The 25491-nt window shown below is 41.8% G+C and overlaps 1 protein-coding gene across 2 annotated transcripts; it reads right to left on the bottom strand.

The window, feature by feature from the left end:
* Nucleotides 1–879: 879 nt before the first annotated feature.
* IFRD2 (interferon related developmental regulator 2) lies at nucleotides 880–25203 on the bottom strand. Of its 2 annotated transcripts, none has more exons than XM_032209868.1 (12): nucleotides 24925–25203; nucleotides 15290–15406; nucleotides 13968–14052; nucleotides 10392–10516; nucleotides 9260–9417; nucleotides 9081–9131; nucleotides 7493–7674; nucleotides 7133–7238; nucleotides 4664–4801; nucleotides 3682–3810; nucleotides 3272–3367; nucleotides 880–2389 (listed from the first exon to the last, which is right to left on the bottom strand). In XM_032209868.1, the coding sequence occupies exons 1-12, from the start codon at nucleotides 24968–24970 to the stop codon at nucleotides 2309–2311; spliced, it is 1314 nt and encodes a 437-aa protein (XP_032065759.1). In that variant the 5' UTR covers nucleotides 24971–25203; the 3' UTR covers nucleotides 880–2308. The 2 variants fall into 2 exon arrangements, with proteins under 2 accessions (XP_032065759.1, XP_032065760.1); XM_032209869.1 differs by lacking the exon at nucleotides 24925–25203 and adding an exon at nucleotides 17132–17230.
* Nucleotides 25204–25491: the final 288 nt, after the last annotated feature.

The following is a 25491-nucleotide window of genomic DNA, read 5'->3' as shown; positions in this document are numbered from 1 at the left end:
ACCTCACAGAGTCATTTTTTTGGGGGAAATCAGGAGTATTAGGTATGTTTGCTGCCTTGAGTTACTTATAAAGTAATAACGGGGGGATACATTTCTAATAAATAAAAAGTTGGTACCCTGTTTCCCTGGAAATAAGACCTCCATGGATAATAAGCCCAATTAGGCTTTTGAGCGCATGCGCTAAAATAACTCCTCCCCTGAAAATATTGCAACACAGCAGCAGCCATGAGGTGACCATGCTCGCTGCTTCCTGCACCTCAAAAATAATAAGGCCTCCCGGAAAATAAGGCCAAGCGCTTATTTTGGAGGGGGTCAAAAGAAAATAAGACCCTATCTTATTTTCGGGGAAACACAGTATTTATCAAGGAGACATTGAGAATATACAGGCATTTTTCTAATAGTCATTCTCCTGGAAAAAACAACAACAATTTATTCCTATAGTTAATTGCTGCTCATAGTCTAGCAGATCAACACAGATTTCTCTTCTGAGAAACAGACAAGGGAGGCAGTATATTAGACAAAAATCCAAATAGATTTTCTGAAAATGAATCTTATTAACTTTACTTTGCATACCACTTACATAAGCGCTAGTTTGTGTTCCTTTCAATGAAGTTTTCTGAGAAGCATGGAGGTTTAGCACACTGTATATATGTGCATGCTCTGTGCAATCTCAGTGTTTATATAAAAAAAAATGTCTTAGTGCATAGTGTTAATCAACTTTGTCTTAGACATAATGATTTTAAAACTGGAATAGGGTACCGAACTAGAAATTATCTGGGATAAAGAACTGGGTGCATGGAAGTATGAGTATGGCCCAGACATCTCCCTCAGCACCCATACAATTTCCATTTTATGTGATTTAAAAGCATATTTTCAAAATTAAATAGAAAGTGGGATGCCGTAGAACAAAGTTCTAGCACCATGTTTATTTATAGGACAACTTTTGAACTGCACAATGACCTACTGGGGTGTCAGAGAACATGTTGGGGGAGGACATAAGATTCACATTTGAGCATATAAATTTAAGTGACTAATCATGTTAACCAATGCAGCCATTTTGCAAACGGACTAATGTCCTAGTATCACCATTTTTCTCAGTATGTACTTCAGACACTTCAAAATTACAAATGTGCCCCCGACTCAGAAAGGTTGCCTAACCTAATATTTGAACATTGTGTTATTACATCTGCAAAAGCCAGCTGGCAAAAATCAAAGTGAAAAGTTAGCCAAAAATGAAGTAGTTACAAAGTGAAGCACCACTGCCACGGCATTATGGATTTTTCTCTCTCTCCCACTCCAAAATGAATAATAAAAACAAAACTAAATCAACTGTGGTGTCAAAGGCCTGCTGCTTTTTTTTTACCAGACCAGAAACCAGAGAACTTCCTCACAATAGGATTGATTCCTCCTCTCTGGACAAAAGAGGAATGCTCAGGCCTACCAAAAACCCCAAACACAAGGAAATGCCTTGTTTCAGCCTGAGGCCCAGCTTTGTTTGGCTTCTCCTTTTGTCATCAAAATAGAGTAATTTCCCATTAAAAATAAATAAAGTGAGGAGCAAAGCTGACTCCCAAAGAGCAGGAAGAAAACAACAAGTGGTGATAAATATGATACAAGAATTTGGCCAATAATGTTAACCAACTGTGTCAAGAGAGAAGAGGTATAATTTCTTCATGTGCTATGAAGCCTAACTTTTAATCATCTACACTGATTTCTAAAGTTCATTTCATCCTTCTCACAGCAAATATACCAGAGGGGAAAATCCCAAGGCACCCAACCTCAAACCAGTCCTTTCACAGCCTCCATTTTGGATGCTGCTGTTGATAACCTTATCCTAAAACCACCTTCTCCACCAAAGTCCTCACTGGGAAAATTCACAACTGCAGGAGGCAAAGGGAGAAGTTTCAGTCTTTGATTAATACATTCAGTAATGGAGATAGGGGGAAAGGGGTTAAAAAATTACTGGCTTAAAAAAAGCAGCAGGGGTGAGAGAAAAATCTCCCCACCACCTAACCTCGCTTAAATTTTTGGTTAAAAAAATAAAAATGGCGCCTGCCCATTGTCATCCCACCATAATTCAAACATCCAAGACATTTAAATATTATTCTGTACATATATAAAAGCCCCCAAAGAAAGGTGGGGGGGTGTTGAGGGGGACAGGGCCCAAGCCCAATTTTTCAACGGGCTGAGGCCTTGTGGGGGCTTCTGCCTCAGGATCTCTCCACACTTGCAAGGTTCACAGTGGTCCGGGTCTGTGGTAGTTCATTGGCTTCTATGGAAGGCAGGAAGAGGAGAAGGAAAGAAGTCCTCAGAGGACGTCAGCTCGCTTATCTCGAACACGGCTCCTTGCTTTTGTTCGGGCTTTGAAGGCAGCTGAATTATACAGGTGCTGGGGCAGCCAGAGGGAGAAGAGACACACGTCACAATTAGCTCAGAAAAGTGCTAATTAAGAACACTCAGAGGTCACAAATCATGGTCAAAGTCTACCACACCCAAAGTAATTTCCTGTTGTTGTAGTAACACTGAATCCCTTTACATCTTGTAGAACGTTCCCCATTATTAACATAATTCTGAACCAAAGAAAAAACAGGAAATTCTGTAACAGTAAGGACAGAGTAGGCTTGCTAGAACAGCACAAAGATCTTTAGATCAAACATTTTCATTAATTTCTTCAACTAGTAAGGTTACATAAATCCTAATGGTGGTGAAGTGGTGGCGGCTTACAAACAAATTAAAAACAATCATAAAAAAGGCATGTCAAGACACTAGTACTAGCACTTAGACTTATATACCGCTTCACAGTGCCTTACAGCCCTCTCTAAGCGGTTTACAGAGTCAGCATATTGGCCCCCAACAATCTAGGTCCACTCAAAATTAGTTGGCAGCTGAGGACACCATCAAAATATTACTATGTCTCCTAAAGACAAACTTTTCTCTAAAGCGAACAGTCAGACTTGCCAAATCTAACGAAAGGGCAAGAGGACTGAGTGATTCAAATCCTGGGATGAAGCTATTCCAGAGGAATAGAAGCTTCTGGAACATTCAGAAGCAAGACAAAAAGGCAACAGCTCCCTCTCTGTTTTGCCCCCAATACGTGGTTTTTAAATATAGCCGGCGCAGTACTTGAAATGAGAATTTCACATTTGTTTTACCATGGCATCTTTCCCTTTGATGTGGGCTTCTTAGTTCCCTGATATCAGTGAAAACCATGGAGCCTGAGCAAATGAAAGGAGAAACCTCTAGAAACCTTTCAGCAGCATTGATGACCTACCTTCTCAAAGCGTGAGATCTTGTTCGCTTTAACAGTGGCTGCATCCAGGACTAGTGGCGGACCCAGTTCAAATGTGTCCCGTAACAACTCATTGTTCTGGGGTGAGAAGTGCAAAGAGAAAGGAAGGCCCATTAGCTGATATACTGGGAGAGGCTGCTGACATAAGCAGATCCCTAGAGCTGAAGATCAGTTTTGTGTCATGCTCTGGTGATCCACTGCTGAAATCTTATGCCTGTTTCACTACCCACATTTAAACTGAGCAGCAATAATTAAACACCACTGAGTCGAGATTCGTGCCTGATGACTGAATGGATCAATGCTCGCCATCTTGACTGGCTTCCCACTTATCCAAAGCTGTCCCAAGCTACTATCTCTCAGTAAAACCACACACACATTCAACATCTGCTTACCTGCAGGTGGTGTCTGACACCGGAACCAAGGGCCTCTTTGAAGGCATTGTATGTCCTTCTCCTTGCCCAACTGTCCACATACATGCACTCCAGTCCAAACTTGATGGTCTCCTCATGGCACTCCCCATTCTGTAGAGGGAGAACATGTTCTTCAAGAAGAGTTTTCGTTAACCCCACCCACCTCACTACTGAAGGGTGACCCTTGGACTCTGTTACTTCCTCAAATGCTTAGAAAGCCCTGAGACTTCCTGGATGCTGAATGCAAGGATCAATATATAGGATTTGTTTTAAAGCTGTGCAAGAGCTTACCAAGGAACTGCCAAAGAGGGCTCTGAACAGTCACAAAACAGCTCTATGATAATACCCTAAAAACACGATTGTACAGTCATCTACTTGGGATGGATATTATCATAAAGCTGCTTTGTGATTGTGTTTTGTTTCTTTTATAGTGAGGAGCTGTGCAAAGCACCAGCACCTTTCCTCAGCTCTGGATGGGAAGGGAGGAAATCTCTAGATGATGTTCCTCCTTTCCAGGACAAATAGGATTTTAAGTTAGACACTGGAACCTATTTTCTACACCTAAACGTTAGCCTTGGAACATTTAGGTAACACGAAAAAGGAGGAAATTTCTCCCAACATGCCCAGAGAGTATCTGTTCCTCAAAAGTGAACAGTCACCATCTGGACTACAGCTGGAAGACACATTCAAGTCATTAGGTCCCCTCCTCACTGCAAATGGAGGCTTCATTCCTGACAGATAATTCTCTAGCCTCCACTTGAATGACTCCTGACATTTGGGATCGTGAGAGTAAGGATCAGAAATAAAAGTGCTTAAGGATCTTTTGAAAAACCAACAGCTGTAAGCCCTGCCAACAGAAGGGGGAGGGGGAACGCCTCCTGAGACACGTTTCCCATCCAACCTCCCACAGTTCCAGTTAGCACAGCTTTCATAGGATCCGTTAAGCTCTGACAGGAATAGGCACCTCAATATAATGCAGGACATCACGGAAGATGGAGCGTTGCTTGCGTCGGTCTGTTTTGGCTCGATACTTGTTGCTGTCAGTGGCCAAGGCTTTTAGTTTGGTGCACAGCAGGTCAGTGTCCTCATAAAAGAAGTCCTCCTGGGGCCAACAGGGAAGACAGATGTTAACCTTAAGCTTAACTGTAGAGGACACAGTCTAACCAAAAGGCAGCCTGTCTTGCATGGGAAGAAAGGAATAAGTCAATCTCTTTCAAATGTTATTAATTTACTCTTCCCTATAAAAATGAGAGGTCTACAGTGGATGTTGGGTTGGTTATCATTTCCCCCAAATATCCCCTATATCTGCCTTAATTAAAATTGGTTTTAATACTATCATATTTTTCAGAGTATAAGACGCACCTTTTTCCCTCAAAAAAGAGGCAAAAAATCTGGGTACGTCTTATACATTACAAATCTGGGTACGTTTTATACAGCCTTTTTTGCCTCCTTAAATCCCGCTCCCTTCGCAAAAATGGCGGTGCATAGCCTTTAGGAGGCTTGTAGAGTGCTCCTAGGGGCTGAGGAGGGCAGAAATGAGAGAAAAATGGGCCATTTTTTGCTTGCTTTTGCCCCCCCCCCCCAGGGCCAAGGAGCACTCTACAAGCCTCCTAAAGGCTATGCATACTCTTTTTTTAAACAAAAAATGGACCAGTTTTCACACACACAAAAAAAACCTGGTTTTTTTTTTGCTCGTTTTTGCCCCCCCCCAACCCCAGGAGCACTTTACAAGCCTCCTAAAAGCTATGGATGCCCCCTTTTTTTTGACCAAAAATGGACCCGTTTTGGGGAGGTCTGCAGAGTACATTTTTTTTTTTTAATTTGCCTCTTCAAAATCTTGGTGCATCTTATACTTCAAAAAATACAGTATGTACTCAAACATGTTCAAAATAGGGAGAGATTATTAATCTTGCATAACATCTCACACCTCACCAGCTAGTGAGAGCTGAAATCTCATAACATTTAACTTGTTCATAAGATTTCAGCAATGCAAGAGGGGAAGGGGCCTCACTAAGATCAGGTAAATTAAAGAGTTACCAGCCTCGGTTCTGGTTCTTAGGATCTCCTGTACAAACAAATTGATCAAGCTCACATTTAATTAATTACAAAAAGGAAACGGTATCTATTGATTTGACACAGGCTGTTAATGAGAATACAGACTCACAAATATGGAATGCTTTTTTATTCACTAGTGAGCAATTTAAGCTCCAGCCTTGGCCGGGGATCATTCTGCTTAAGTAAGTTAGAGCTCAATAATATTAAAGTTATGACTTATCTACATTCATTATCCAAGCCACTACAATGAGTCCCAAGGACCATAATACTTCTGCTAGCCATCCTGGGTGTCATGTCCAAGGGCAAGCCTTCAAGTATAGGTAGTTTAGACCCTGCTGGGTACTGGGCTGCAGATTCATCAGTGGCCAGCCCTTCCTCTACTAACAAACACCTAAGCCTGGCAGCCAAATTGAGTGCAATGGGACTCACTTGTTTTACAGACCCTCCGCTCTGCAGACCCAAAGCATCATGTGAGTAAGTGGTAACCTGTCGACTCTTCAAGCAAGCCAAGTGCCTCATTGCTAGCAATTGCTGAGCAGGAAAAACTTTATGCTGTGCATCATAATGGGAAGAGGATTTAAACCATATAAAAACTTCCTTTCGTTGTTGGAAGCCACTTCGGCATATAGCCTCATGCCCTAGTTTCATGCTTTCTCATTCCTGTCTCCTCCATTCTCAACTTTGGCATGTTCCTGACTAAGCTTGTGACTTTTCTCTCATTGTTTTCAAGACATTGCAGCATACGTTGTGGGATTACGAGCGGTTTGACCTAGCTTTGCACCTCCTCCAACCTTGGTGGGCCTGTTGAGCAGACACATGCTTTTTGCTTCTCCTTCCTAACTCCACTCTTGTTTTCATGTCTCAACTGCTTCCACCATGGCTCTTCTTTGTTTTTCTGCCACTGCTACTCTTATCAACTCTCTCCTGGTGTGGGCCCAGCAATAAACATCCCCTCAAGCCTCACCCACAAATATATCCTTCAAACTGCCTGCACTCAAGCTTTCTTTTTGACTCTCTCGCCTCCCTCTTGCTACTTCTCTTCTAAAGCTCATTCTCCTGCATGTGCTTGGCCCCTAGTGACTCCAAAATTTTACACATAGTTGTACGCACCATACCTGCCTGCCTAGTGCCTGGTGTTGGTCTCCTTGCAGAGGTTAGGACATGCTACGGGGAAGCCCAGAATGGGCAATTAGATGGGCCTGAGAAGATAATGGGTCCCTGCCATAATTGCTCACTATCCACTAATACTTAATACTTCATTATTTTGAACACAATGGATCTATAAGGCATCTCGACTGGAAAATGCTCAATCCGGAATTATATGTCTTTGTGCACATATGTATATATACCTGAAAGAGTCAGAATAGTAATTTCATACCTCTATGTCCCGGGCCAGTTCAAATAGAAGTGCAATTGTTTCACCGGCCACAATCCGCAGGTTGACATTATCACTGGAGAGCATCAGAGACAGTTTAGGTAAATGTCTGTGGAAGGAAATAATTAAGGATGACTAACAAAACAATGAAGAGAAGAATCATCATAATCATTCAGCTATTTTGCAGAGAGGTTGCTACTATATCTTTTTTGCAACAATCATCCTGTTCTCTGCATCTAGAAGATCTAGGCAAAGCTAATTGTGGATTCTCTACTAAATCCTGGTTTCTGTAGGCCAATTAGAATGAAGAAGATTTTCCTACATCTTAGAATAAATACTGCCTGATAAGATCAATCAACTCACTCATCCAGGATCTTCTTAATCTGGGTGCTTGGGCAGATGGTGAGGAGCAGCGACCAAGACAGAAGTGCATTGCAATGCAAGATCTGGAGTAGAGGACTGTGGTGGGTGGGTGCCAAGCTGGCATCCTTGCTGCATGAAGTGGCAAAGATACCTTCCAGGCAGACCAGACAGGTTACCAGGTCCTGAAAAAAGGAGAACAACCAGTCAGTTCTCACAAATAAAAATGCAATAAGCTAAACAAGCTCTAGTTACTGTACTAGGGGTCAGGGTGTGATGGTTTCCAGATCCTGACAACTATTGACTAGTCCAACAGCTAATCTATGCTTGGCAAAATTTAGGGACAGGAATTCAACAAGCTCATTTTAAATCCCAACCACTATGCCTTCCAAATAGTCCATGTGGCATGATGGACACTTACACTTCCTCAATCTAGTGTCTATCAGATGTGGTGGACCTCAGCTTTCATTTTCCCAGATAACACTGGATTAAAGAGGTGGTCTCATACATCTTGAAAGTTCCTGGTACATGATGGATAAGTAGACAACATGATTCACATGATTGTCTACTTCGAGGAAGAGCCGATTGACATTGTCCTGTGAATTTCATCAGGTAATTGGAGGCAGTCACTGTTTCTTGATCTAATCTATCCTAAAGAGTTGCTCTGGGGATAAAATGAATACAGTAACTAAGTCACTGCAAGCTCCAAAAAAGCAGGATAAAAAAGGAACCAATAAACAGACCCCCCAATATAGCATAAAAATTCACCTTGTAGGAAGATGGACAGCATCAACATTTAATAAATTTTAAAAATACAGACATTCTTCTTAGAATTTAGACTAACATTCTTTATAAAAATGATGCTTACTACATTGACAGAATACCATTTCCCATTCTATTGCAGAAGTTTGGCAGGAATTAATAGAACTTCAAACATATCCGTGCCAGGGTGAGGAAGGGGGGGGGGAAGCGCATTCCACGCATACTTTTGACTAGTCAGATCTCAGATTACTGCAGCAGACTTGGGAAGGGTGCACCTCATTGGGGAATGTGATTTATGACGCAGATTGAGGGGAGGGAAAGAACAGGGGTAAAGTTCAGCTATAATTTAAATAAGGCAAAGCTCTGACTGCGAAAAGATCTTCCCAAAATAAATGCTCCTAATAAATTGCTAATTTTCTTTTGAAGTTTGGCCTGAGACTCATGAATCAATTAGGGCATTTTTTAGAAACCTGACATCCCTCTCCAGAACCTCCTTAGTTTTCTTGTTAATGAAAAGAGTCAGCACATTCCAAATTCTGTTTCTCTTTAGGAGACACCCTGGATGAAGAAGAACAACATCAGGTTCACATAATGCACCTAAGAAGGAGACTCATGGAGACAGCCGCAAGGGAAAGTATGGCTTTTTTTGGTGCTCTCCAAGCTTGGTTGTTTTGCTTGCAGACATTCCGTGGCTAGTCTAGATAACATCATCAGTGCCATAGCTTTCCAGTTAAAGCAGTCTTACCCAGCAGCAGCAAAAGAGAGAGATCAAGACTAGCCCTTTTTTTAATTCCAACCAGCGAGCCCAAACAGAGAAACACTGGCATACCTCCATATCTGCAGCAGCAACATAGCAGCACATCCCAAGAGCGGTTGCACACTGTCAGTGGGGAGACAAAATAAGAGAAGGAAGGAAGGAAAGGTGAAATCATTCAGAGCAATGATTCTGATGCATCTCCTTTTGCTGCAAACCCTTTGCTGCAAACCAGAGAAAAATACGATACTCACGCTCTGCCGAGCAACAGGGCTGGCTGAGGAATCAGTCAGGATGGTGATGAGGAGCGGCTTCAGACTGCGAAAGATCTCCTCACCTTCTGGCCCTGAGCCCATCTGAAGGCACAGTAGTGTAAGAACAGTAGCAGCAAGGGCCTGCTCCTCCCCTTTACCTAACAGGGAGAACAGATACAGAACTATTCAGGGCCTCCAGACCAGAAAAGGAAAAAGCAGACAACAAACACCAGACACTGGAAGCAAAAGGAAACTGGATACAGTGGGGACAATGTGGTCTTCTTTCAGTATAGGCACAATCAAATCTTATATTTTATTTATTATTTTAAGGCAGTGAGTGACTTGCAGGACATAAAGAGCATGTCAAAAGCTAAACCAAGGCCACAGATGCATGCATGTCTTAGGTAAATGAATCCAAACATTAATATGGGACATGTGTTTTATTCCAACAAACACAGGAGATCCTATACATCTCTACACTAATGTAGCACAGATGGAAGAAAACCAGCTTATGGTTTTCGTAAGACACCTTTTGTTTCGAAAGATGCTTCATTCCCCTCTCTGAAAATTCTTAAGACATTAAAAGCGAGGCTTGCCATTCCTTTGGAGAAATGCCATGTTATTATTGGCTTCTATTTTCAATTTGATAATGGCAGTTATATCTGTCTGCATTCATGACTATTACAAAGCTAACTTGAACCTCCCCAAAAGGATACCACCTCCCAGGTTCACAGAGTAAGCAGGGACACTTGAGAGAATGAAGTTAAGACTATGTGAAAAAGACAGGAGCTCTTGCTGAACATTTCACTGGTGAGCAAGTCAGCCTCATCTTCCATCTCCACAGCGTCCCAAACCAACTTATCTTTACAAGATCTTTGCAATGATTGGTGAGATCACATTTGATACGTTAAGTATTTTCCTAGTTCCAAGTGTCCAATTACAGGAAGGGTGAAGTTAAAAAGTGCAACACTTAAGAACCAGCAAAGCAATCAATTAACACTATTTCAAGTCCACATGATTTACAATGGGAGAAAGTGAAGCAGGTGCTTATTCTGCCGTTAAACTAAAAGCATCTGAAGTGTTTTGACTGCAGTGATTCAAGTCCAAAAGTTTGAGACCTTGGGAAGCTCACCTTTCTTCAGGCACTTCTCTAAGGAATCTGTGACGGTGAGCCTGCGTTCCAACAGGAAGTCAAAGAGCGTCTTGGAGGAGAATGCTAGCCGCAGGCTCTCGAGGGCAGCCTGCCGGGTCTTGGCACTAGAATGGCAAAAAGGTGGTGGGGTGGAGGGTGAGAAAGAAACTGAGAAATGACACCAAGCCATGCCTGTAAAATCCTCCCCCTCAATCATCACGAATGCTAATGATGTAGTCAAATATAATGAACTAGTTGATAACCCGCATTGCCCGGGTATTTATTTATAGGAGGAAAATGTCTGTACCAAATGTAATTTATAATGTTGGATTTTCCCCCTTACCAGAGAGAGCCCCCTTGTGGAGTACTGTGAAGCCGTTACCATGGCAACTTCACTGTGCTTTACAGTAGAAGCCATTTTACGCCTGTACAGTAGAAGCCATTTTAAGGCACAACAGCTTGTATCTTAACAGAACACACATCCCAAGGGTATTTACCCCCATAGTATTTTTTTCCCAGAAAGTAAGTCATCTGTGTACCACATTTGGTTGAAATTGCTCAAGGCGTTCCAGAGGTATGCTGGAACATTCATACACACACACACACACAGCACCACTGGGAAAAATTTGCCAATAAAAAAAATTCTGGGTACGCTCAGACACATTTGCCCAACTGCTCCGTGCCAATTACCTGCCAAAACCATGGCCTGCACTAAGCCTCTCAAGCCCTTCCCCAACACATGTGTGACCTGCATTGGCCTTAACCTAGCTTCCCCTTATCCCCAACCCCTGTTTCTTACCTGGGATACACGCTTACAATCTGCATGTTTTGGGATTATGACAGCAACAGGGATTGCTGTTATAATGCAATATGATCATGTGATGTCATGCTATAATAGCTTAGCAAAGGCAATCCCAGCCCCAATTCTCATTGTAACTTGAGAACTACCTGTAATTCTTTAGTCTATTATTCCAGAAACTTTGTAGACTGATATTTACTTCTGGGAGCAAAATGCAATCCAGAAGCAGAGCTGGCAAACCCCAGGAGCCAAAGTGTGAAGATATAATAACCATTTCCTCCAGCATTCACTCTTTCAGGCTCCAAGGTGGAATGAAGACGAATCACTGAAAGTTATCAGCCTATAGAGGATTATGTTGATTTTTGTTGTAGTTAAAAGGAGGCAAAGAAGGAGGAGAAGTGGGAAGTTATTGTCTAGAGTTCACTCTGCACAACTGAAAAGCTTGGCCATAAGGGCAGCAGCAATCTATGCTGTGCAGATCGCTGTGCCAAGCGTTCAGTGAAATTTCACCAAACCTTTTCAATGGATCTGCATCGAGCCAAGCCTGGCTGGTGTGGTAATGATTTTGGCAAAGCTTCAAGTTTCCTATGTGCTAAAAGGAAACTCGGATCTCCAAGCGCAGGGTCTTATGCAAGCAAAATGAATTACAGACAAGTGGGAGGAGCAAGCAAGCTTGAGTGAAGCTTCATACTTAATTCCGCCTCTATCCCCCCCATCCTGTGTGTGTGTGTATTTAACAAAAAAAACAAAACCCACAAGGGAAGTAGGAGAGCAGTGCCCCCTGAATGAATACTGCTCATCCTCTGTGAATGGATAGGTGAGGACTAGCTCTTGGCTGGGAAGGGCCAGAAGAGCTGAAAATCAATGGGAGGATCAGAAAGGACACAGCTGGCTAACACTCCAAGAAGAACCCAAGTTTTAATGTGGAATCTTTGGTGCTCTCTGAGCTTGGTTGTTTGCTTACAGATGTTTCATTACTTGACTAAATAACATCATCAGTGCTAGTGAGTACGGGGTTTGCTCCCTGCTTATGTCTATGGAGATTCTCAGTCATCCAGGTCACGGTTGCCCCAAGGATGCCTTTTCAAGAGGCAACTGGACTTTCTGGTTTTTCTTTGAAGACATTTAGCTTCTCATCCAAGAGGCTTCTTCAGCTCTGACTGGATGGTGGGGAAAGATTTATACTCCTTACAGACAACTGGTCATTTGCATTATTTGCAGTTTTCCTCCCAGTGTAGGTGAGGATATGATTTTTCCCTAGGTATTTCCTCAATTAATGTTATGTTATGCTTGGTTGTCTAGAATCAATCCTTGCTTATCTTAATGTTGGTTGCTAGAGAGGATATGTTCTGGTTATTTTTGGTTTCTTCTCAGATTTTTTTTAATTGTCTCATTTGAAGGGTGTGTAAATGTGGCTTAGCTCTATTTATCTAGTGACGGCTGATTAGTCTGAATGCCAAGCTTCAAGGAATTCCCTTGTCTTCTGTGATTTGGTATGGTCTAGGATGAAGCTCCCAGCTGAAACTATAGTTGTCTCTGTCCATGAGTTGTCCATGTCAAAGTATGTCCATGTGAAAAGAACTGAGCAAAGTACTGTATAGAAACAGGGAACAAACTCCATAATTACCAGCACTGATGATGTCACCTAATTAGATAATAAAACCTCTGCAAGCAAACAACCAAGCACAGAGAGCACCAAAGACTCCACAATTGAACCCTGAGTTACATATATTATCTTCTATTGGTACAAGCCTTAATTTCAGATATTTGCCAGAGGTGAAACTATTAAAAAACTGCTCAAAACAGGAAATGACAATACAATTTCCTGAAGGTAAAAAACATGGACAGAACTCAATCTCCCATGAGTAAATGAATGGGCTGAAAAATATATTCAGTTCTGAGTTTAAGAAATAGCAATAGCAGTTAAACTTATATACTGCTTCATAGGGCTTTCAGCCCTCTCTAAGCGGTTTACAGAGTCAGCATATCGCCCTCACAGTCTGTGTCCTCAATTTACCCACCTCGGAAGGATGGAAGGCTGAGTCAACCTTGAGCCGGTGAGATTTGAACCGCTGAACTGCAGATAACAGTCAGCTGAAGTGGCCTGCAGTACTGCACCCTAACCACTGCGCCACCTTGGCTCCACCCACTATTCTTTCTTCTATGCCCCCACCTTGTTGCATGGAGAATTGTTTTTAGCATGGACCCTGCGCTACTTCTGACTTTCAAGAAACAGAGTTCTACACAATCAAGACAATTCTTCTTAATTTAGACTTGCCCCAAACAAGTATTTGGGCCAAACAAAATCAGAATCCACGCCACAGCTCCAATCTCCAAATGGAGAAGCAAACCATGGGCAGAGTTGCCCATTTGTTGCTGACTAAATATCTGACTTACGTTGCTCTGTCCAATTTTATTTTCCACCAGTTATGAACCCCAGACTGAAGGTACAGGAGCCTGTGGAAGAACTGATGTGTCAAATTCAGATATCACCTGATCAGTCCACCAGTTACTCAGTCTGCCTCACTCTCCAAGATGGGGCAGAAGATGAAGCCATCATTAAACTGGCTATAATGGTGCAGCTACATCAAATAAAATGATGAAAAGGCTACTGGAAAATAATATATGTCAATGATTACCAAAGACAATGTGAATGCCTACTTACATCAAAGGATTAGCAAGTTCATTTCAAAAGACAATATTTTAGATATTTTGGATAAAGTTTAAAATCAAATACTAGTTTTGGTTCTGGGCACCCAAGGGTATATGTATCTCACCTTTTGTCCATTACATTGTCAATGCATTCTTTCAATTTATCTTCCATCTCCTCTTGCTGTGCTTGCTCATCTACTGCTTCCCCTCCTGAGAAAAGCAGCAGAAGAAAAGAAAAAAGATCAAAGCTGTATTAGACCAGCCAGACTCAGAACCTGGAATCCTGCAACCTTAGAATAAAGAGGACCGGGGCTAGAAATCAGGTCTGAATGGTACTGGCAGAACTGCAAAAAGGATTCTGTAGCCTAGCAGTTCAACAAGCTTTTTGTTCCACACACTTGTTCGATAGGCTTTTGGCAGCTCTTGAACTACACATTGTTCTAGCTGTGCTCTTGTTTTAAAAGAATTAGTTCAGAGAAATTAGTAACGGGTAAGGTTGTAATAATAGCAAAAAATGCTTACATTTTTTAAAAACCATTCAACTGAAAGTCATTCAGGCCATCAGCTTGTGTAATAAATTCCATGTAAGGCGTTTTTAGAGCCCTGATGTTTAATTCCAACATTTACCATATTTTTTGCACTATAAGACCGTAAGACACACCTAGCTTTTGGGAAGGAAAACAAGAAAAAAAAATCTGCCTCTGAGCAATTTGCCTCCTTGCAGCAAACAGCCTGATCAACTTGGAACAGCTGATTGTCAGTACTCTAGGAGGCTGATCCAGGTGCCAATCAGCTGCTCGTACTAAATCAGGCTGTGCTGAAGATGACCAGGCTGTTTGCTGCAAGGAGACAAATTGCTGGGAGGCAGAGGCTGAAGGGTGGGGGCCAGCAGGTGGGCATGGCTTCAGCAACATTCACTCTATAAGATGCAGACATTGCCACCCACTCTTTTGGGGGGGGGGGGCGGTACGTCTTATAGATTGAAAATACGGTACTTTTATCATTGCTACACACTAGGTTATCTTTTCATCATTTTTCTGAATTATTCTGTTTGTGTTAATACAATGTTATTTTAGTAATTGTGTCTTTTCAAAAGCGCTAGCTTTTAATAAACTCACTGTCTGGGGAACCTCAACACATAGTGGAAGTATTTGCTAAAAATTTAGCAACCTCTCTTTTATGAAATCAGCTTCTTTTACACCCCTAACACCACTCAATTTATTAAAAATAAGCAAAGGTTGCCTGCCAATAACAAAAATACATTGTGTTGGGTGTGTAGATTAAATAGGCATTTATATAACCAAACTTTTTTCATTATGGAATTTCATTGACAATTCAGCACTTGCAAGTTAATACTGTACATATCTATATGCTAGATTAGAAAAATATGGCTTTTTCAGTTTATAGAACAACCAGGTTTTTTAAACCATCTTTTGCCACCACTCACCAGTCACTTCCTCAGCTATACTGGCACTTTCACTGGCACTGCTGTAATGACTGAGCACTTCACTAGCTGCTTCATCATCACTTGCTGGAGACTCCATCTTGGGGTTGCTACGAGCACCTAAAGAAAGCATGAAGAAGATCACAATTGATCACCTACAATGGATTAAGAACTTGTCTAGCAAATGTTGTATCTGAAGAATGTGAAGTGCATTATCTTTATTCCAGGTGAAACACAATTTGCCAAGAAATAATTTACCATGATGTACATATAATCACGACAAGCTAGTCACAAGACCATCACAAATGTTACCATCCCTGATCAGAAATCTAAAAAATCAAGAGGTGTAATATTATTTTCACTATTTCATAGGAGAACTCACTAACCTGCTAAAAGATGACTAAGATAAAAAATAACAATTGCAACATATATTTGTACCTGAAAAGTTCCTTGGGAGTTCTTTAGATGGAATAACTTAATTCAGAGATAACATAGTTGTTTGGATTCATACACTCTCAGTTTATTAAGAATGCTTAATAAATTAGCATGTGTCCATCATATTGAAAGGGAGACAGGTGAAGGCTGAGGTACCGTATATACTCGAGTATAGGCCGACCCGAATATAAGCCGAGGCACCTAATTTTACCACAAAAAAACTGGAAAAGTTATTGACTCGAGTATAAGCCTAGGGTGGGAAATGCAGCAGCTACCGGTAAATTTCAAAAATAAAAATAAATACCAATAATGTTTTTGAATATTTATTTCAAAGAAAAACAGTAAACTAGCGGTGTATTCAATGAAATACTTCACTCACCTCATGATGCTGATGTCCCGCTGTCATGATGATGTCCCGTGCAGCCGCGGGAGCGATGTCCCGCCTCCTATGACACACGGCACAGTGATTCCTATCATTGGATCACTGTACCAGAGGAGGTGGGACATCGCTATGTGGCTGCTTGCCATAACAAGGAGGAGGTGGGACATCGTTGCAGAGCGGCAGGAGGGGGAGGAAGGGGAATCGTAAGACAGCCCTGCATTACATTAGAACGTGAGGAGGGGGGATGGTGCGGTGCGCGCTGCGCGGCAAACTGACACAGAGGGAGGGGAAACTCACAGGGGCACTGGGCCATTCACGAGTGTCACCCAGCGGCATGGCCCCGCCCCTTTTTCTCCTCCATTTCGGGCAAATTTTTCACTGACTCGAGTATAAGCCGAGGCGGCTTTTTTCAGCCCAAAAAGTGGGCTGAAAAACTAGGCTTATACTCGAGTATATACAGTATATGACCTGCGAGGTATATTAGGATGTATATTTCCTTTCTATTCTTAACATTAATACATTTCTTTTCATCAATAACATTAATATTTATATTATGCTTTAGAACTAAACCAAGAAATGGCAATTACTGTACCTTAAAATCTACAAAAATACCACATAGACAAATTATCAACCTAGTCAACTCCAAGCTTAAGGGCGATACAAACAGCTACCCATGTCACACACACAAAAGAATAAACTACGAAAGCTGCTGACACTGATATCACAAGCAAAATGAAGCAATATGCAACATAAAAGTCACCAAGGCTAGTTCTGGAACCACACGTACTTAAAATCTAGATCAGGATGCAGAACCTATGGTCCCTTTCCCCTTTCAATAATATCTCATAATTTCCCCTTCCAATCTATAATAATTTTATAAAATATTTGTCCAAAAAGTTAACACAAGAGATGATTAATGATTAATGATCAATCAATCTACAGTCATTCTGGTGTAAAAAAACCCAAAAACCTACAACCAGAGAAGGTTTAAAAAGGCAGTGGTGGCAGAGAATTTTTTTTCTACTCACCTAAAGCCAGAAGAAAAGCCATCCCCTCTCTTTACATTCTCACATAGCTCTGTTACAAGCAGACAGCAATAAGCCTACAAGTGATCTTTGAAGAAAGCTAGCCCTATCAGCTTTGGCACACTGTACTGATAAATACTAAAGGCCTGGACTAAGAGATAATTGGTACTAACCACAAAAAAGGGGAAAAAACAAGGAGAAACCCAATCACCTCTTTCTCTGACTTTAAAGGACCAGGGTTTTGCTCAATACCCATATAAAAGTCCCCATGGGGTAAACTTATGATGACAAATAATCTTGTTCAAAATCTGAGCTATGTGGTAAATGTCTTCTAAGGTAGTAGAAGTAGTACTAAAAAAAAATGCAGGAATAAAACATCAGCCTTAAAAAGTTACTCCCAATAAGCAAATAGCAGACTTAAAAGAGAAGGAAGCTCTTAATGCTTTCAGACTTCAGGGACCAGCTACAGATAATCACCCTTCTAGGTCTGGGGTGATCACTACATACCATATCTTTCGGAGTATAAGACACACCTTTCCCCCCCTAAAAGAGCGTGGAAATGTTGGTGTGTCTTATACCTCGAATACAGCCATTTTTGGCCTTCCGAAAGCCTGACTCCACATCACATTTTTGCGAAAAACTGACCTTTTTGGGGGGTGGGTAGGTGGGTAAAAATGGGGCCCTTCTCACAGCCCTGCTGAAGCCTGCAGAGTGCTGCTGGGAGCTGAGGGAAGGCAAAAACTTTTTTTCCTTACTTACCTCTTTGAAATCTCGGTGCGTCTTATACACTGGTGCATCTTATAGTCTGAAAAATACAGTAACTTCTAAGAAACCAATCCTTCTGGCTGTAGAATTTCCATCATTTGGGCACCCAGGTCAAAAAGCCATGCCTGCTTCCTGCAATCACATCTATCAATTTCCTCTGACAGAGAAGCTGACAGAAATGTAGACTAAAATGGCCTCAACGTACTTAGCTGTCTGAGAAAATGTGTTACCTCAGCTGGCCTCTTGGAAAGCTAAGAGCTCAACCGTGGATATCAGAAGTAAGGACAGCACCTGCTCCTAGCCTGCCATATCATACTTGAAGACTTATTGCAGGTTATTAAGGCGACGCATAGACATGGCACTTGAAGGGCACTTATGCCAAGTGCAGCATCCGGAAGGTGTGACCTAATTTGAAGCCAGTTAATCTCATGATGCATCATGTTTTTTTTTTTAAATAAAGCAGCAAAGGTATTTTAATATTAGTTGTCTGTCTCAGTCAACACTACAGCATCCACATTCCAAGAAATGTTCTCTGAAGCATCTCCAGTCTGCTTGGTTACTGCATTTGAAAGAGTGCTTCACCTTAGATAGCCTGATGGAGAAGTCAGGCTGGATGGAGGCAGCTGGGAAGGCAGCCAACTCTTGTGCTGAGCCAGCTAGTCTTCCCTTGTTAGACCGTGATAAATCAAGCTACACAAGGACCAACACACGGGTGGTGATTAGCCTGCAATAATTAAGATATTATCACTCTAGCATAACAAGAAGGGATATGAACTGTGAAGAACAAGCATACTTGGGTTCAACAGTCTGCTTCATAAGCAAGCCCTGAAAGGAAGACCAATAGTCAAAGGCTCCTAAAACTATTGTTACACAGGTGGGCCCGTTCATGTAGCTTTCCATTAAAATATTTAAATGTGGAGTTTCTTTTGGGGAGCAGAGGTTATTTCACCAGACAGAAAAGATGACACAGCCTACAAACAAGTTCAGGATAAGGCAACACAAATCCTACTTTTCAGCGTGATCAAGTAGCAGAGAAGCCCCAAAAGCATGAGACTAAAAGACTGGGAACAGGAAATGTACTTTAACTCCTATCCCTAGCAACAATGTAGTTGGGATATAAAACTTACTCATCTCCTTAAATAGAAGTCGGCAGTCAACATCAAGGGAGTGTCACTGAAGGGTTACTGGTATCTAGCTTTCCAGCTGACACAGCAGAAAGCTGACCAGTGGCAGAAGCCAGATGTGACTGAGCACACAGGTGGGCCCCAAAGCAAACAGGGCTGTTTGGTGCCACCCTGGGACAAAGGGAAGCTGGAGTTACTGTGCTATACCAGCAGGGCCTGTCAATCACCAAGAGGTGACCTGGCATTTCTAACCCAGACAAAGAGCAAGAACAACGAATTAACTGCAGGACTAGCCAGATGCACCTGTGCAACTGAAGTTGTATTTAATCTGAGCACTTGCAAACAGCCTGCTAACACACGCCAAAAGAAACCAGCATCTTGATTTTTGCAGTTATTGGAAAATCACGTTTGGTCCTACTGACTCAGTGAAGAATTAGTGGCTGTCCAATGTACTAAGGTGGCCAAGGTGGCGCAGTGGTTAAATGCAGCACTGCAGGCTACTGCTAGATCAGCAGGTCAGCGGTTCAAATCTCACCGGCTCAGGGTTGACTCAGCCTTCCATCCTTCCGAGGTGGGTAAAATGAGGACCCAGATTGTTGGGGGCAATATGCTGACTCTCTGTAAACCGCTTAGAGAGGCCTGAAAGGCCTATGAAGCGGTATATAAGTCTACTGCTATTGCTATTGCTATTGCTATTGCTACTCATGTTTCCCTGAAAAGAAGACTTGGTCTTATATTAATTTTTGCTACAAAAGACTCACTAGGGCTTATTTTCTGGTTAAGTCTTATTTTCAGGAAAATACGGTACTAAATGCACCCATCTGGTTGACAATCTTAACTGGGGCTTATTTTTGATGTAGGACTTAAATTACAAGCATCCTGAAAAATCATGCTAAGGCTTATTTTCCAGTTGGGTCTTATTTTCAGGGAAACAGGGTATATTAGAATGGTCCTCATTGAACCTACATCAGCATTTCATTCCAAGGTGGATCACCCATAGACCATGTTTTAGCATGTGTTTAGTTTCCCCTCCATGGCTTCATGGAAACCTTTTGGGGAATTGAAAAATTTGTCTACTGATTGAGAACCATTTCATTGGCATTACAGCGTCTTCACTGCTCTTTGGTCTGCCTAGTGGTTCTGCTAAGATTCTCAAGGCTGAAATCAGGGGAAATAGACTACCACACAAGCTGCAATTAAGGGAAGTCAGAAATGTCTATTATATGTTTAGGAGGACACAGAACCTAGAGAGAGAGGGAAGTTGAAAATAAGACTGCAGGGGAAAAAATCACAACAGATGGAGAGTGGGAGAACATTCAGAACAGAGTTTTTAAGGCAATGTTAGTGTAAAAAGGCTCTGGCAATTCAGAAAGGAACGTACTCAATTTCTTTAAAGCAGCAATTTTCAAATACATCAGCAGAAAATAAAATAATCTATGAAGAAAGTTCAATAGATTATATAATAACCTGCTAAAACCTTAAAAGTCCAACCGTAAAATGCTAGATGCCTATTGAAGGAGGATATTCCAGTTAGGATTCTACCAGAGAAGTCGTCCCCATGCACCCGAATCCCACAAGTGTGCAAACCTAAAAGAAGGGTGGCCCCAGGTAATTTTAAGAAATTGACAGGTTTGAAGGGGAGCAGTATCCTTGGCGCAATCATTGATAATTTTGAATTGTGCCTAGAAATACATGGGAAAACAATTAATCAAACATGCTTTTTACAGGTTTGTAGCCTATCTGTTGTGTATTAAACCAAGTCTTCAAAAGTAGCCATATACCCAATGAAAATTAGGAGCGATTACTATCTGATACTAGAGCAGGGGTGTCAAACTGGCAGCCTGTGGGCTGATTGCATCATGCCACGCCCACCCCAGCTCCGCGAAGGGAAAAAACATTGCGAGTTTGACACTTGTGTACCAGAGCATGGAGAACTGTGATTATTTTGATCCCTGGCGGGTTTTTTTTTAGTTTTATAAAATAATAAACCAGCTAGTTGAAAGCTCAGCCTGTCAAAAGTTGTTGTACATATAAAGGAGAATATCTGTAGCCCAGGGTTGACATGAGGGGTCCTTGATGCTCTCTAAGCTTGCTTGTTGTTGTTTTTTGGTTTTTTGTTTTACAGATGCTTTATTACCTAAATTAGATAACATCATCAGGGCTAGTAAGGAGTGGAGTTTGCTCTCACTTTATATTCCAGTGGCTTGCCAGGTCAGTGTTGGTGGGGGTGCTCTTAGAGATTATTTGGTTGGGTTGTTTACTGTTTGCTTGCTGGCAGATCCTTGATTGGGGTATTGTTAACTTGATTGTTGGTCTGATGTTAATCTTGGGAGTTAATCTGTGTTCAAGTGGGTGTTGATTGCTGGTGGGGAGGTGTTTTGGTCTTTTTGTTCCCTTTTTGGCTTGTTGATTGTATCTTTTGCATAGTATATAGATTTTATTTATGTCTATGTGTCTATTGATGGCTAATCTGTCAGAGTGCCAAGCTTCTAGAAATTCCTAGCATTTCTGAACATGTCTTGGTCTAGGATCAGGGTGGATAAAAATCGATATTTTTTTAAAAAAATCATTTTTAAAAAAATTTAAATTGGATTTTTTAAAATTAAAATCAGTTTTTTATTTTTATCAAATCTATTTTAATAAAATGCTTTTGGAGTCAAAATCTATCTAAAGGTAGTTTTATATTTAAGATACATTAATATTTTAGTTTATTCAGCATGAAATGGGGCTTAGTTATGTAGCATGAGGCTGTGTATTCTGCAATATTGGGACTGTCAGTGAGGCAACAGAGGATCATAGAAGGAGCCGCTGCGGGACAGAGATGATAGTTGCTCTTTAAAAATTATGATTTAAATTGACTTGATTTAAATCCAGCCTTTTTACTAGTGATTTAAATTGACTTGATTTAAATTAAATCTACCCTGTCTAGGACGGTCACAGTTTTCTGACTAAAACTAAGGATATTTCCATATGTTGTGAAATATTGTGTCTTCTGACTGCTTGTTGGTGTGCAGTCATTACAATGAATGTTGTAGATGGCTCCTGGTTTTTCTCCTAGGGCAAGATGGGTCCAAAGACTGCATGTCTTTTGAACTTCTCCTAAGTGCAGAACGCATCCATGAACACCACTTAGCAAAGTGTTTCAAAGGGAGCACTCCAGGTTTTAATAGAGGACATTATAAAATAATACTAAATAGAGAGGAGACCGACCATCCAGTACTGTACGCAGTTGTCTATCTGGAGAATCCCATGACAACTCATGCTAAGGGTTAGGGGCACCAGCAGCTGGGTGGCCTTGGAACCAGCTCGATTCATGGAGCTTAGCCAACTACGTCATTACTTTCATGCATTACAGGAGGATTTTGTGACATTTCTATGGTGGATCAGCATGCCCCATTGCTTTTCTTTTTGAATTAGCCCGATGAAAAGACACACATGATAAGTGTCATTGCTTTCATTTCATCAGAAAAACTGCACTGCCTGGAAAATTTCACTTTTCTACAATGAGAAATCTCTTAGATAAGAATAGGGCCTTCTGCAAGGTAAAACTGACCTGCTGAATTACAACACATGCTAGACTCCTATTTTTTTTTTGACAATTCCTTAATTCAATATAAGATCCTTATTCTGTTTGCACAACACAATAGAATACCCCATAGTCAGCTGAATCAGTTTACCAAATTAACCACACTGAAAAATAAGTCAATCAGTGGCTGCATTTACTGTATACAAAAATTTCCATCAGAAGCTAGTCACATCTAGTATAGTTTGTTAGACGAATCCAGACTAAACCAAGTAATATTACTTTACATAAAAAAGGGAAGCAAGGGTGAATGAGATGTAGTCAATTAGGTTACATCTAAGTGTTGAATAATAGGAAGGCCAGCATCATATCTTCTATAATGATACATGTAGACATCAACTTACAAACATTCATTTAGTAACCATTCAAATTTATAACAGCACTTTTCTAAAAGTGATTTATGACCATTTATCACATTTACAATTCTTGCAGCATGCCCACAGTCACATGTTCAAAATTCTGAGTTTGGCAATTGGCATGTATTTCTGATGGTTGCAGTGTCCTGAGGCCATGTGATCACTTTTTGCAACCACCTGACAAGCAAAACCAATAGGCAAGTCAGATTGACTTAACTGTGTAATTAACTTTCAAACTGCAGTAATTCACTTAACAAGTGTGACCAGAGAGGAATATAAAATGGGGCAAAACTCACTTATAACTGTCTTGCTTAGCGACAGAAATTTTGGGCTCAATTGTGGTTGTAAGTCAAAGATTACGTGTATTTCCTTTCCATTTGATTCAAAAGCCTCTCATTTTAGATTAAACCATGGTTTCTTTTAACCATATTTTCTAGAACAAGCCATGGTTATGTCCATGTCACACTAAATCAAAATCAAAGAGTATTATGGTTTAATGCAATGTGTGAAACCAACTATATACCCATTTTTCACCCCATGGTGAAAGTTTCATCACTCATATTCTCACTCTGGGTTTCTGTGCACAAAAGCCGTTAGTACTTTGAACTATTACAGGAGTTATTTCAATTTTGTACACAGCAATGCACAGAAGCTACTTGAGATAATACAATGGTCACCAAATAAACATTTGATGACCACAGCAGAAATACTACAGAGCTGGCAAATATTGCTTTCTCCGAGGCATCTGGGCCACAGAGAATTAAGTGTTAAATGTTTAACTATGAAGTCAGCATGTCTCAATGTAATCCTCTTTATACAACAAGAATACAAGCATTACTTCTTGACAACTGTGGATGTGGCTACTGTCTAACTTACAAAAAATCAAAGTACAAAACAGAATGATAAATCAGTGAGATGAAAAGTGAACATGGAAAGTTATTTGTTCCCAGCAGCCAACAGCAGATTCAACTAGATAATAGAGATACTATCGGCAGTTGTAACTCAAGTTCCAGCATTGTTTTTCTAGTAACAAGGCAAAATTAGATAGGCACATGAACAGCACAAGATTTGGTACATAGGCAACTGTGCAATGGCAACAGATCCTGTGAAAAGCATTTCTCCTATCAAACCTGCTTTATTTCACACAGCTTAAAACACCAATAGACTTTGGGCTGTCTGTCAGTCACACTATCCAGCTAGTTTTGTGTCACAGCACAAGAGGCAGCCACCCTTCTTTTCTTGCTTCCAGATGTTAGAGGCAGCATTCTCACTCAGGCCACGTGGCCCGCATAGCCCACCGCATAGCTCATCTTTTAATGCATACAAACTAATGTGTATTCAACACAACTTATTTTCCCCAAAAATAGTGAACAAGGATCTCTATGTGGGCTTATATTCTGGAAACCATTTAGTCTCCCCTAATAAGCATGAAAAGAGAAAAAGGATATATTGGGGGGGGGGGAGGATATTCAATCAGGATCCAGAACTAGAAAACAAGAAAGTGAGATTTTTCTTCTTCATTTTAAAAGGCATTTATTTGCTGGACTTTGGGGAGAACAGCATTTCAGGTTAAAGTACCCGGCAGGCGATAGATATCCTTCCATATCATTTTCAATGTCCCCCCTCCCCTCCAAATTTACCACCACGTTTAGACTTCTTCCCCACGAATCCCACACCACGCCTGACTTTCCACCCATGTTTCTCCACCCGGGCGCTGGGGGGAATTAGGAGGAAACGAGGAAAAGGTCCGCTTTCCGGGCGCGCCGGTCCCTCTTGACACGCGGCATTCCAGCCTGGCTTTGCCGCTGTGGCAGCTGCTACAGGTCCTCCGAGGCCACACGGGAGCCGAGCCGGCGGGCACAGCAATTAAAGCTCGCCCACCTCGGAGGGAAAGGAGCTTCCCGCCGGGCTTCCACCCCAAGGAGGCAATCGCCCACCCAATGCCGCTCTCTTTCGCCCGCGCCTTACCTCGCCCGCCTCGGCGGGATCCTTCTCCCCGGCGTGATCGGGGCATGGCTAAACCGAGCGGTTATCAGGAGACGGTTTCTGACCGGGCGGCGCCTCTACGTTGTAGATCGACGGGTACAGTCGCTGCCTCACAGGGGAACCACGCCGTTCGCTCCACCACCATTTTCCTTTCCGTGATTGATTACTCGCTCTCTTGCCCCCGCCAAGCGAGTGCCGGTGCCGCTGGCGCCGCCGTTCCCTCTGGGAGCTGGAGTCCTGGCGAGCCAGGCTTGCCCAGTTAAGGCGCTTTGTGACAAAAGGAGGGCTGAACTACGAGCCCCATGATGCTTCGCGCGCCTCCCTTTCAGGAACCTGCTGGGAAACTTAAGTCTCGGAGATTCAGGGGCACGCTAATAACGCAGCGCTGGAGGCAAAGAACTACGACTCCCGAAAGGCCAGAGCAGAAGGTTCGCTGGCCCATAAGGGAATCCGCGGACTTCGGTGCCGCATGCTAAAGACTCCCGCGAGTTTAGAGAGGTTTCCTCTCGCGCCCTCCGCTGGAGAAATGGGGAGTTCCGCAGAGGCGAC

The sequence above is a fragment of the Thamnophis elegans genome, chromosome 2 (assembly GCF_009769535.1).
Source record: "Thamnophis elegans isolate rThaEle1 chromosome 2, rThaEle1.pri, whole genome shotgun sequence".
NCBI lineage: Eukaryota > Metazoa > Chordata > Lepidosauria > Squamata > Colubridae > Thamnophis > Thamnophis elegans.
The sequence above is the reverse complement of the archived record's forward strand: the minus strand, read 5'-3'. Positions and strand labels throughout refer to the sequence as shown.

Bases quoted from the DNA above. Each gene is read 5' to 3' on its own strand.
- IFRD2 (XM_032209868.1), bottom strand. From the start codon at position 24,970: ATGCCCCGATCACGCCGGGGAGAAGGATCCCGCCGAGGCGGGCGAG. The intron at 9,132-9,259 runs GTGAGTATCGTA...CCCCACTGACAG, and splicing joins GCCCTGTTGCTCGGCAGAGC to TGTGCAACCGCTCTTGGGAT. The intron at 7,675-9,080 runs GTATGCCAGTGT...TCCTTTTTTCAG, and splicing joins TTGCTGCTGCAGATATGGAG to GACCTGGTAACCTGTCTGGT.